The 12,067-nt window shown below is 33.5% G+C and overlaps 3 protein-coding genes across 3 annotated transcripts; 1 reads left to right on the top strand and 2 right to left on the bottom strand.

The window, feature by feature from the left end:
* Positions 1-1,812: 1,812 nt before the first annotated feature.
* Positions 1,813-5,812, bottom strand: LOC134835239 (protein unc-13 homolog 4B-like). The gene is made up of 6 exons (XM_063850108.1): positions 5,582-5,812; positions 5,238-5,521; positions 5,128-5,178; positions 2,820-5,072; positions 2,056-2,234; positions 1,813-2,000 (listed from the first exon to the last, which is right to left on the bottom strand). Exons 1-6 carry the CDS (start codon positions 5,810-5,812, stop codon positions 1,813-1,815), a joined length of 3,186 nt encoding a protein of 1,061 aa, XP_063706178.1.
* Positions 5,813-6,390: 578 nt separating this feature from the next.
* On the bottom strand, positions 6,391-9,248 carry LOC134834665 (unconventional prefoldin RPB5 interactor-like protein). Its single transcript, XM_063849403.1, has 3 exons — positions 9,182-9,248; positions 7,529-9,121; positions 6,391-6,539 (listed from the first exon to the last, which is right to left on the bottom strand). The coding sequence occupies exons 1-3, from the start codon at positions 9,209-9,211 to the stop codon at positions 6,426-6,428; spliced, it is 1,737 nt and encodes a 578-aa protein (XP_063705473.1). The 5' UTR covers positions 9,212-9,248; the 3' UTR covers positions 6,391-6,425.
* A 254-nt stretch (positions 9,249-9,502) lies between these two features.
* LOC134834024 (uncharacterized) lies at positions 9,503-11,762 on the top strand. Its single transcript, XM_063848537.1, has 2 exons — positions 9,503-9,638; positions 9,694-11,762. The coding sequence occupies exon 2, from the start codon at positions 9,709-9,711 to the stop codon at positions 11,650-11,652; it is 1,944 nt and encodes a 647-aa protein (XP_063704607.1). The 5' UTR covers positions 9,503-9,638; positions 9,694-9,708; the 3' UTR covers positions 11,653-11,762.
* The last annotated feature ends 305 nt before the right edge of the window (positions 11,763-12,067 follow it).

Below are 12,067 nucleotides of genomic sequence, written 5' to 3'. Positions count from 1 at the left end.
AATATTTTACAAATTGTTCTAAAAAACTTTCAGAATCTCAAATTTAGTACTAAAAATTCATTTGAAAGCCAAAAATATGTACTAAAAATTTTACAGAAAATTAAATTAGCACTAAAAAATCATCTAAAAATAAAAATTAACAAATTACTTTTATAAATATAAAAGTGAAACTTGTTCTAAAATTTAAAATTTGGACTAGAAATTAATCAAAAATTCAATAAAAGTTTTTTAAAGCTTAAAGTTTCAAATAAAATTAACTATGGAACTCGAAATTTGTCATAAATTTGTACTAAAAATTTTACAGAAAATTAAATTAGCACTAAAAAATCATCTAAAAATAAAAATTAAAGGTAAAAGTTGTTCTAAAATTTAAAATTTGTACTAAAAATTACTTCAAAAATTATAAAATTTGTCTTAAAGTTTTAAAATAAAAATAAATTGGAAATTGAAGTTTTAAAAATTTGTTGAAATTTGTTCTAAAAAATTTTATAAAAAATTACTTCAGAAATTATAAATTTGTACTAAAAATATTATTCAGAGGTTCTGTACTAAAATAAAAATTAAATTTTGTTCTAAAAACTTCAGAAATTCAAATTTGTAAAAATCGTTTAAAATTCAAAATTCTGTACTAAAAATTATTCAGAAAAATCAAGCTTTTAAAACTTCTTCGGAATAAAAATTTTTAAGAAAGTCAAAAATTACTAAAATTAGTACAAATTTTCTAAAAATCAAAAAAGCAAAAATGTTATTTAGAAAATAAAATTTGTTCTAAAAAATCTTCGGAATCTCAAATTTAGTACTAAAAATTCATTTAAAAGTCATAAATGTGTACTAAAAAATATTTCGAAAGTCAAAATTTGTACTAAAAATTTTACAGAAAATTAAATTAGTACTTAAAAAAAATCATCTGAAAATAAAAGTCAACAGTAAAACTTGTTCTAAAAATTAAAATTTGTACTAAAAATTACTCAAAAAGTCAAAATTTTACAAAAATTTTTTGAGGAGAAAAAATTCAAATATTGACTTTTGCAAAAGCCAATATTCTGAATACTTACAAAAAAAAAATTCTTCCATTTTACCCACAATTCACGATGATTCTCAAAAAACTACGCGTAACGCTCGTTAATTCATTCCTACGAAAAAAGTTAAATTGGCTTAATTAATCAGTTCTGCGAAAACATCAACAAATATGACAATTTACATTATTTTTAGTATCTTGACCTGTATATGTACTAAAGATCTAAATAATTTCAGACCTTTTCTTCAATAAAAAATAAAAATAAATAGAAAACCTTTTAAAATTTAAATTACTGAAGAAGACTCCTGAAGCAGAACGATGACTCATCCAATGTTTTGATAAAAAAAAAATAAAGACGATGTTCTACGGAGGTGATTGACCCAAAAAAAAAAGAACCACAATGCAACTTTACCTCAACTTGTTACTCCCATGTATGAATATTTATCTAGTCTTTACCCATTTTCTAGTGAAGTATTGCGTTCGGAGGTCACTGGAGCGGAACAAACTCATAAACGGCAACATAACCGGTGCCCTTCTTGTCCGTCGTTTAGTTAAAAAAAGCTTGTTTCGATGATTTTTTTTTGCATTTTAATTTTCCGAGAAATTAAATGGTCTTCAGAAACACTTGCTATGATGTAATACTCCACGCGTTGTTTGTAGAAAAATAAATCCAAGGCGTGACGGCGATATTTACACATAATGACTTTGAACTTTTTTTTTTTAATTTTTTATGTGAAGGGATTCCTACGGGACGGAAAAAACCGGAAATTTCGATGAATCACACCGAAAAAAGTTCAGCTGTGATGGTTTCGAGCAGTATGGGAATGAATAAAATCCGATATCGAGTGCTGGCGTTCGTAGATTCGGTGTTGAAGAGTCGCTAGCTTGCCGTGGTTCATCTGAGATCGCAAATGTTTCAAGAAATCTTTTGCTATTTTGTCGTGATGTTCGCGATTTTCCAAGGTTTTGATGATTTCTGAGCCTAAAATTTAAAAAAATATTTTTTTTAATGAAACTTTGTTTGAAAAATGACTTACTTTCGTCAGGTTTTGTTAATTTCAGATGAATTTGTGACATTTTTGAGTCTGGATTGAAGTCTAAATAGTCAATTAAAGGCAAAAAAGCGTCTCCCAAGTGAATTTTTGTCATCAATTCCTTTTCGACGATCATGAAATGGATGAAATTGCTTCCGTTGACGTTGATTTTAGAAATTGGACTAAAAAAAAATTAAATTTTTAGATAAAATTATTTAGAAAGTTAAAAGTTGTACTAAAAATTCTTCTAAAAATCAAAATTTGTACTAAAAACTCTTCTAAAAATCAAAATTTGTACTAAAAGTTGTTCTAAAAATCAAAATTTGTACTAAAAACTCTTCTAAAAATCAAAATTTGTACTAAAAGTTGTTCTAAAAATCAAAATTTGTACTAAAAGTTGTTCTAAAAATCAAAATTTGTACTAAAAATTATTCTAAAAATCGAAATTTGTACTAAAAATTGTTCTAAAAATCGAAATTTGTACTAAAAGTTGTTCTAAAAATCAAAATTTGTACTAAAAGTTGTTCTAAAAATCAAAATTTGTACTAAAAGTAGTTCTAAAAATCAAAATTTTAACTAAAAACTCTTCTAAAAATCAAAATTTGTACTAAAAATTCTTCTGAAAATCAAAATTTGTACTAAAAACTTTTCTAAAAACCAAAATTTGTACTAAAAGTTGTTCTAAAAATCAAAATTTGTACTAAAAACTGTTCTAAAAATCAAAATTTGTACTAAAAGTTGTTCTAAAAATCAAAATTTTTGCTTACATTTCGAATTTTTCATCAAAAAGAGCACATGTGGTCTTCGATTTTGCCTTCGTATGATATTTCCCAACATCTTTAAAGTGTTCCAACGGTACGAAACGTATTTTCACATATGGATCGCAGCTGGTTTTCCATTCAACAGGTACGAGATCCTTCAAATTCAAGATATTTATCTCCAAAAATTCATTTTTTCGTGTCACAGAAACCGTTAAGGTGCCAAAACTTTTAGTTTTTTCCAGATTTTGAAGCTTGTGACGTTCAATGTAGTATTGTTCAATCAAGTCATCTGACTCTGTTGAGTTTAAAAATAATTTTCGCTCAAGATTTCTATCGAGATTGAACTCAACTGAGGAGTTATCGACCATTTTTGAGCAAATATGCGAGATGGATTTTATTGTTTCGTGTAACTTGCAGTAAAATTCAATATGAGCCCCAGCGTGAATTGCTTTTTCGTGGATGTCGTTGAAGAATTTTAACGATTCTGACCAGATTTCAACGAAAATTTGACCGAAACTTGGTGAGTTATGAAATTCCTCGTGAAGAATTGAACAAAAATCCTCATATTTGGTCCTTAATTCGTCATAATTGAAGTCATCAATGGATTTTTCGATACCCATTTCGTGTTGAGTGTTCAAAATCAGTTCCGTAGCGAAAATTTTTTCGACTTGAAGCTCTTTTAAGATGTCTTCGATGTAATTTTCTTTCTTGTTAATGACCGTTGGAAGCAAATTCTGATGAATTTCTTGTCTAATGTGGTTGATGTTGTGCAAAAAAGTGATCCAAATGTCCAAAAATTGCTCGTCACTCAACTTTTTGACCTTTTTCAATGACAAATCGATGAACAATTGAACGATTTTTTGTATAAAATTCAATATTTTTGAATTAATTTCATCAGATCCTCCGTTTAAGGTCAAAAAATCTTCCCAAAAAATCCTAAATTCAGCTAAAATTCCCAAAAAATCCACAGAAGACGAGCTATAACGAACATTTTCGTCTATTGAAGTGAAATTTTCCAAGTCAACAGTTCGTTCAACGCAAGTCATCGCTTTTGATGTTGCTTCCAGGACCCAAAAATCACTTGCTTTGGATGAAATTTGATGAAAAACGAAGAAAAAGTTGCTGTGAAGTCTTTTTAGCACTGTGAATAAATAATTTGCGCGTTCCTTCAGGTCTGTATCAACCAAATGCACTAAATTTTCGTAATATTTCTTGACATTTTCACATAAATTCAAACTTTTTTCAATAATTTTGCTTTCAGATTCAAGTTTTTGTGCGAAATTTCCAAGAATCGGTTCAATTTTTCCAGAAATTTGATGAAAAATTACTTTTTTCAAAACACTTTTCAAGTCAAAGTTCAATTTTTGCTTGAAAATTCCAGAATACGCTTGTAACAGAGCTTCTTGGTACTCGAAAAGCTCATCCAGGAACCTCATCATGTCCTCAAGACACTCAAAAACGACTCCTTTTGTGTTATGTTGCCACCAAATATCGATCCCGCCTTCAATTGCTTCTTCAATTTTCTTCTGTAGATCCTCAGAAACGAGATTTTCCATCAAAATTCCTTTCGGTGAGTGAAAATGTTCCTTTTTGACACACGGTTTGATGCCGAAAACGTAATTTAAGACACTAAATGCGTGATTATCTGCTTTTACTTCGTGAATTCTGTCAAAAATTCCTTCTAAAATAACTTTTGTTGCACTTCCAAAAGGCTCCACGTACAAAATTGGCATCTCTGAGTCCGTTAAATGCTGAAAAATATGCTGAATGACGTTATCCAAGACCAAATAATCGAATTTAAAGACGTTTTGGAGCTGTGAAAGACAAATCCATCGCACAAGGGTTGACTCAAAAGACGTTAAATGACAAATTTTGCGATGTTGGTCGAGAATTGCTTCAGTTGAGGACGTGATAAATGTTCCTTTGTTGATTTCTTGGTCGTGGATGAGCCCTAATTTAGTCACAATTGCATGTTCTTTTGATTGAAAGTCCTTTGAGGGACCATCGCTGACCTCAATTTGCAAATGAAGTTCACCAGAAATGGATTTTCCGTTGATTTTCAGCACTAAATCGTGACTATCGCCCAAAAACTCTTCATCGATGGTGACTTTTCCAACGGATTTCGACTTACAAAGCAACTTTTTCGACATCAGAGACGTTTCAAGGACCAATTTTCGTATTTCTGAAGTGTCATTGTTGCTCAAAAGCTCCAAATTTGGTGAATTTTTAAGAAGATTTGAAGCAAAATCATGAAAATTTCTGAAAAAAAAATTTTTTTGAGTGACATGACTCAAGAAATTAGCGATTTTCTTACCCAACTTCGATGATAAGTTCATCTCTAAGGTCTTTTTTGACATAAATCGGTCTGAAAATTAATTTTTTATTGAAATTCCATGATTTTTTACGACTTCCGCAGGTACTTACATGCATAAATGCTCATTCCATTCCGTTTTTGAGGCATGAGTCTCCACGACTTTTGAGCAAAACTTCGTTGAACGATCAGATTTTAAGTAAACGACAAAGAACAAAGCCTTGTCACGAGGAAATTCCCCAGTTTTGATGAAAATATTGACAAATTGTGTAGATTCCTTCACTTTTCGAGGAGTTTTGATGGATTTTACGCCGAAAATTTCTTGTAAAGTGGTTAGCGAGACATGACTTGACGACGAATAATAGTCCAAAAGTAGCTTTTTGTAGATTTCACGACTCTAAAAGAAATTTTTTGAATGAAATTTAAGAAAATTTATCAAAAAAAGGCAAAAACTTACGTTAAATCCGACCGCATCGAACAACAAATACCGAAAATTTCGAAAATCATCACGACTGAAGACCAAATTTGCCTCATTTGAACGTGGAACGATGCAGGGAAGCACAAATTTTGTTCGAAATCCATCCAAAGTCTCACTTTTTTTGCTCGAGTTCACTCCCTGAAGAACATCGGAAGTAAATTTATGATCAAAACAAGAATTTTTGACTACTTGTTGCTCGATTAGTGTCATAAAAATCATAACAACAAGTGATAAAAATTTATGGGATCGGCTTGTCGCACATTTAAATTTAAATTTTTTTAATCTTTTCTTTGTTATGCTAATGGACGAGTGTCTCGTTTAACGTCTTTTACAATTTCAGGAGCAATTTTCGTCTAATTTACTTCAAAATTCTCCAAAAATCATTAAAAAATTCATAAAAATTAAAATTTTCATGAAAAAATTTTTCATTTTCTTACCATTTTCGCAATTTTTTGATGCGTTAACTTACAAATCTTCACAGCTGGATCCAATAAATTGTATTTTTATGCGAGATTTTGTGATCCGATCAAGTCTGTAGCTCGCGAGCAACTAAAACAACGAGAGATTTAGCGTCAAAAGTAGTCAAGCCACATCTTGTCATGTCGAATTTGCTTGAAAATCGAAAAATTTGACATGTTGAACGGGTAAAAGTGAGAAAAATTTTCGAAGAGGAACCAGTTTTTGTTGCATTTTTGCAACGAATATTTGACAGCAGCTTGAAAAATTTGATTTCTTGTCGTTTTTGAGCCTTCGAGTTGTGATGTAACGCTGAAACTTGTCAATTTTTATGAAAAAATTAATTTTTTTTTTATTTAATTTTTAACTACGACTTGTTTTTATTTCGATTCGCTTTGAATTTGCTGACTTTTTGTTTGGGTTCGTCTTTTACAGTTTTTGGTTGGTAGTCCACAGGACGTTCAACTACGTCGCCAAGGAGCTAAAAATAAAATTTTTAAAGAAAATTCGTTAAAACAAAAAAATAGGGGAAAAAAATTAAAAATGTGCATTGGGTCAAAAATTTAAAATTTGCATTAGGACAAATTTTAAAAATTTGCATTGGGGCAAAGTTTTAAAATATTTCTAAATTATGATAATTTTTATGAAAAAAAAGTATAAAATAAATTTAAAAAAAAAACAAAATTTTATCAAGGAAAAAAATTCCAAGTTTAGGTTTTAGCCTTTCATAATTTTTTCCTTGATAATTTTTTTTTAAATTTAGGCCGCTCCAAATTTTTTTCGAACTTTTTGTCCCAAAAACTATTTTTCAAAATGGGGGGGGCAAAAAAATAAAAAAAAAATTTGAAATACTTTTTCATACAAAATGACAAAATTTAAACAATTTTTGATCATTAATGAATATTTTAGTTGTTTTTATGGTCTATATTGAGATTTGATAATTTAAAATTGATATAAGAGTATTCCAAGTAAAAAATTTAAAAAAAAAAAATTTCATAAAAAAACTGTCAAAAATTTTAAAAAATTATTTTTTTGAAAAAATTTTTAGAGAAGAAAATTCATGTTTAATTTCGTTTTTCAATACAAAAATTTTTAAATATTAAAATTTAAAAAAAAAAAATTTGAAAAATTCTTGAAAAACTATGAAAAAAGACCAAAAAACGGTAAATTTTGATGATATTTTCAACTTTTTTTTTATTTTGCCCCATTGGATTTTCCACTTTTGAAATGGGGCATGGGACTAAAAGTTAAAAAAAAATTTGGAGCGGCCTTATTTTTTAACTTTTAAATCCACTTTTTCATAAAAAAATCATATTTTTAAAATATTTTGAAAGTTTACCCCAATTCCCATTCAATTTTTTTGCCCCAATGCACATTTTAAGTTTTTGACCCAGTGCACATTTTGAATTTTTGCCCCAATGCACATTCTAAAAATTTTCCCCAATGCGTATTTTAAATTTTTTTACTTACATTTGTCGCTTCCGTGAGTGGCTTCAATTTTTTCTCCTTTTTAACTGGTTTTGGCACTTCTCGATGAGTTTCTTGCAGGACTTTTTCCTTATTTTTCAGAATCGATTTCAAATCTTCACAACTATTCTCCTTTGAAATCGATGGAGATTGAACTACTTGAGGCTTTTCTTTCGGAAAATAGCCAAATCTCTCATGATAAACGTCCATCGGACTCGCAACTTCATTTTCATCCTCCTTGCAAGGTTCCATAACGGGCCATTCGGAGTGATGAAACGTAATAAATCGAGTCAATCCGTTATTTTCTGGCATTTCCGGTGTAACTAAAGACAAATTTTCGCCAACTTTGCATGGCGCCTCATGTTTATCGATTAATTTAACATCATCTTCTTCGGCAAATGAAATTTTCGAACGTCGTTTTTCTTCATTTTTACTTTTTTGAGCTGGAATTTCCGGATTTTCTTCTAAAATTTCTTCTTCTTGTTTATTTTCAGCTATTCGAATGATTTCGTCTTCAATTAAATCCTTTAAATCGTTCAAATCGATGCGAATTGTGAGTGTGTCGACATCATGCACGACCAGTTCCTGCAAACTTCGGTTGACATCTTTCAATTTTTGCTTCAAATAATGTTTTTTATTCTTCCGCGAGAGGTTTTTCGATGCCTCGAGCATTTCTTTCCACTTGGAGTAGACTTGTTCGCTGACGGTGCTGCTGTCAATATCGGATTCAGACTCGGATTCGGACTCGCCGGTGTAATTTCCTTCATCTGGCGGTGATTCTAGTTCCGGAACGACGATTTCTGGCTCCGGAATTGGTTCAACTTGAGGATTTTCTTGGATTTCTTGTGGAATATTTTGTGTTTCCGGCACTTTTTTGGGTTCAACTTCGGATTTTTCTTCGGGTAAGACACTTCCATCGACAACGACGTCCTTTTTAGCTGCAAAATTGTTGCTGTGAGCGATTCTTTTCTTCTCCTTTGGTGGTTGGAGCTCGCCCGACATCAATTTTTGGAGCTGGTCGTCGGTTTGAACGTTTAAATTTGCGAGTTCTTCCTCCAATTCGTCCATTAATTCGAGTTCATCCAGCAAATTCATCACTTCTTCGTGACTTTTTTCAGTTTTTTCTTCATTTTTTGCCGTTTCTCGTTCCATTCTTTCCTTTTTCTTCTGCGCTGCGACACTTTCTCGGTGTTTTTTTCGCCATTCTGCTTCTTTTTGTTCGTCATACTCTTCAATAATCTCCTGTCCCTCCTGGTTTCCGAAAGCGTTTTGCATGAAAGGAAGCTCCAATTTATTTTTGTGCAAATCTCGTTCGGTCTCGAGTTCTTTCAAACGTTTTTCGGCGTACGTTTGGCGGTGCTTGCAAATTTTTAGCGCATCGAAAGTCGTGCATTTCGAAAAAACTTTGTTGCCATTCCCCACGAGAATTTCCGATGTGTGGTAGAGGTGTCCGGGCATCAAAGCTTTCGTGCCAATCGGAACCATGCAGTCAACTTGGAGTTTTTTCTGGAAATCACGAAGACTGGTTTCCGCCTGCCGCATTTCTTCCAAGTACTTTTCCCATTTTGATGTTTCTGCGGTGTTTTTGTTGATGGCCTATAATGGATTTTTGAGTGAAATTTCGTTTTTTAGTAAAATTTTGTATGAACAAGTTACCTCGGAGAGACTTTTCTGCAATAAATCCATTTTTTGAGGAAGAATTTTAAACGTGCATTTGTTTTTGTTTACTTTTGAGGCGAAAGTGAAATAGATCCAAGTTGGATGGGAGACTTGGATGGATTTTCGCGACCCGATTTTCATCAAAGTTGAATGGATCGGATCCAAGTCTCCAATCCAAGTCCCCCATCCAAGCCTCGGATTCAACTTTGATGAAAATCGGGTCGCATGTTAAATTCCATCCAAGCCTCCAATCCAAGTCTCCCATCCAACTTGTATGAAAAATGACGCTGAGACGACTGAAATTGATAAAAAGGCCAAAAAACGGTTAAAGCAGAATTTTTTTTTGAAGAAAAAGAACACAACTCGTCTATTTTGTATCGAATTCTCGTCTTTTTCGTGAATATTTTGTCGAAAACTGATGAAAAACGTCGCATTTTTGTGAAAAAAGTCAAAGGTAAGTCAAAATTTCCCCTAAAATCTGCTAAAAACTCACCAAATCTCTTCCTTAGTCAAGAATCGCTAAAATGGAAACTGATAAGATTCCTGCCAACAAATTCCTGAGCGCCGTAATGGATACCACAGACACCGACACGGACAGCTCTGCGCTTTACTGCTCCGCCCTCGAGGAGATTTCGATGTCAAATTCGCAAGTTTACAACGACGAGAGCACTTTGGAGGCCAGTCACGAGATAACTTTGGAAAAAACGATGGAAAAGACCGTGAAACACGCAAAATCGCCACATTTGCTAAATTCTCCCGCCGTCAAACGCTTCGCCAACTCGCCTTTGATGCTCTCGGGACGCAAACAGCTCCTGCAACAAAACATCAGCTCAACGCCGTGCATCGCGCCCGTCGACGAAAACGACTTGAATGCCGTCAACAAGGAAAATTGGAGCAAATTGACGTTGAATTTCGAGAAAAACGTCGAAATTGTGAATCAACAACTCGAAAATGTCAAGTTGGAGCTTCCGCAGAAGGCGAATTGGCGTTTCACGTCGCCCTCGAATCCCGCATTTAACTTTGAAATTGATCCTGTGCCGGAAAAAGAGAAGAAAATATCTCCCGGGCAAGTTGCTTTCCAAAAAACCGCCACTCGCGTGAGTCAGGAGTACGAAATGGAAGATTTGATGGGAGTTGCGCCGCCTTTGACGGGTCGCGAATCGATGGCAATCGATGATTTCGCGCCCATGAAACAACTTTTCAAGGTTAAAACGCCGTGTAAGCAACTGCCGATCAGCGAAACGGACACCGAGAGTGATGCATCGCCTGTTGTGACGGCAGAATTTAAGCCCATAAAGACTTTGGTCGAACAAGCTTTCGAGAAAATGGCAGCGAGCATGGCTAATTCGAGCATTGACGAGATTTATTCCAAAGATGAGGAGAAAAAACCGGCGATTAAAGAGTCTTTGTTGCCAAAACGCACCTCAATTTCGACGGCATATCGCAAGGGAGTCGTTTCCAAGGTGAATTCTGCGCCTGGCGTGACGTCACAAGTGCCTGCAGCGAAGAAACGTGCAACTTGGGCCTCACGCCAACCCATAACACAACTGCCGGGCATCGCGGAGACGAAAACTTTGCCTCCCAAAGCTCCTCTTCCGTCGCGAAAATCATTTCTTCCAACAAAATCTTTGGATTCGGGCACTTCAGAAGCTCAAAAGTCATCCACAGGTGCCATTAAGAAGCGTCAATCGTTGCATCCAGCTGCCCTGCGACCCGCTTCGATGCGAAAAGTGCCTCCCGAAACGAAAACTGAAGCACCTAAGAAGCCCCCGGCGATGCCAACTCTCAAAATTGCCACCGTCAAAGTCGGAAATCGTCGTTCGAGCTTTGGAAAATCCGTTGGGAAGCTCAGCATTCGTAAATCCATGTTGCCAAGTCGAGCATCTCCGAAGCCAACACGTCGTAGTGTCATGCCATTAGCTGCTCGTCGTTCCGTAATGCCTCCCCCAGCCTCAGGAGCGTCAACTTCTACCGCCTCGAGCTCTCGTGCACTTGGCGCGATCCCGAAACAAGCGTCCTTGACAAAAACCGCATCGAAATCCGAACTCATGTGCAAATACTGCGACAAAAAATTCATGATCCCAAAGGCGTTGGATGATCATTTGCTTCTGAAATGCACGAAAATCCCGCCGAAAGACAAGAAACAGCTCTTGAGTCAAAGTTATGCAGCTCGCGAATCCGAATACAGTCGAAAGGCGACGGGAAATAAGTCAATTGGTGCCAACAAGACTGCTGATCCAATGGAATCGTCTGCTTCGAGTGCGGCAAGTAACGGAAATTCTGCAATGAAGTCGCTGCCAAGGACAAATCGAGCTCATTCGGGACTCATTCATACGCCAAACAAGCAAATTACGTGCATGGCATGCGGCGCAAAGTTTGGCAATGTTGTTAATTACACGATTCATATGACGTCAGAGCATGGAAAGGCTAAAAAGGACACGGAAACACCCGAAAAGGAGGAAAATTAATCAAATTTCTTATTTTTTATGTGAATTGATTTGTCGTCGGCATCTCTGTCAGAATTTATATTTTTTTTTAAGTTTTTGATCCCAGTTTTTTTGAATAAATTCAATTTTTTGTACTATAAAAAATGTCGTTTTAATTTTTAAAAATTAATTAGGTAATTAAAATCAAAATGTATTTTTTTGAAATATATTAAAAAGTGTATAAAATTAAATTTAATTAATTAATTAAAATATTTTTATTTTATTTTTTTTATTTTTTCAAGGAATTTTACAAAATTTTTTAAAAAATTTTCAATTTTTAAGAGTTTTCGTATTAAAAATCGTTATTTAACATAAATTTTAATCTTTAAAATTTTTTTCAAAAAAATTATTTTTCAAAATTTTTTGACAGTTATTTTTACGAAATTTTTTTGTTTAA

This window comes from Culicoides brevitarsis, chromosome 3, assembly GCF_036172545.1.
Source record: "Culicoides brevitarsis isolate CSIRO-B50_1 chromosome 3, AGI_CSIRO_Cbre_v1, whole genome shotgun sequence".
In the NCBI taxonomy this organism is placed as follows: domain Eukaryota; kingdom Metazoa; phylum Arthropoda; class Insecta; order Diptera; family Ceratopogonidae; genus Culicoides; species Culicoides brevitarsis.
The sequence above is the reverse complement of the archived record's forward strand: the minus strand, read 5'-3'. Positions and strand labels throughout refer to the sequence as shown.

Bases quoted from the DNA above. Each gene is read 5' to 3' on its own strand.
- LOC134835239 (XM_063850108.1), bottom strand. From the start codon at position 5,812: ATGACACTAATCGAGCAACAAGTAGTCAAAAATTCTTGTTTTGATCAT. The intron at 5,522-5,581 runs GTAAGTTTTTGC...AATTTCTTTTAG, and splicing joins TCGATGCGGTCGGATTTAAC to AGTCGTGAAATCTACAAAAA. The intron at 5,073-5,127 runs GTAAGAAAATCG...TTTTTTTTTCAG, and splicing joins GAACTTATCATCGAAGTTGG to AAATTTTCATGATTTTGCTT.
- LOC134834665 (XM_063849403.1), bottom strand. From the start codon at position 9,211: ATGGATTTATTGCAGAAAAGTCTCTCCGAG. The intron at 9,122-9,181 runs GTAACTTGTTCA...AATCCATTATAG, and splicing joins TGCAGAAAAGTCTCTCCGAG to GCCATCAACAAAAACACCGC. The intron at 6,540-7,528 runs GTAAGTAAAAAA...TTTTATTTTTAG, and splicing joins CACTCACGGAAGCGACAAAT to CTCCTTGGCGACGTAGTTGA.
- LOC134834024 (XM_063848537.1), top strand. From the start codon at position 9,709: ATGGAAACTGATAAGATTCCTGCCAACAAATTCCTGAGCGCCGTAATG.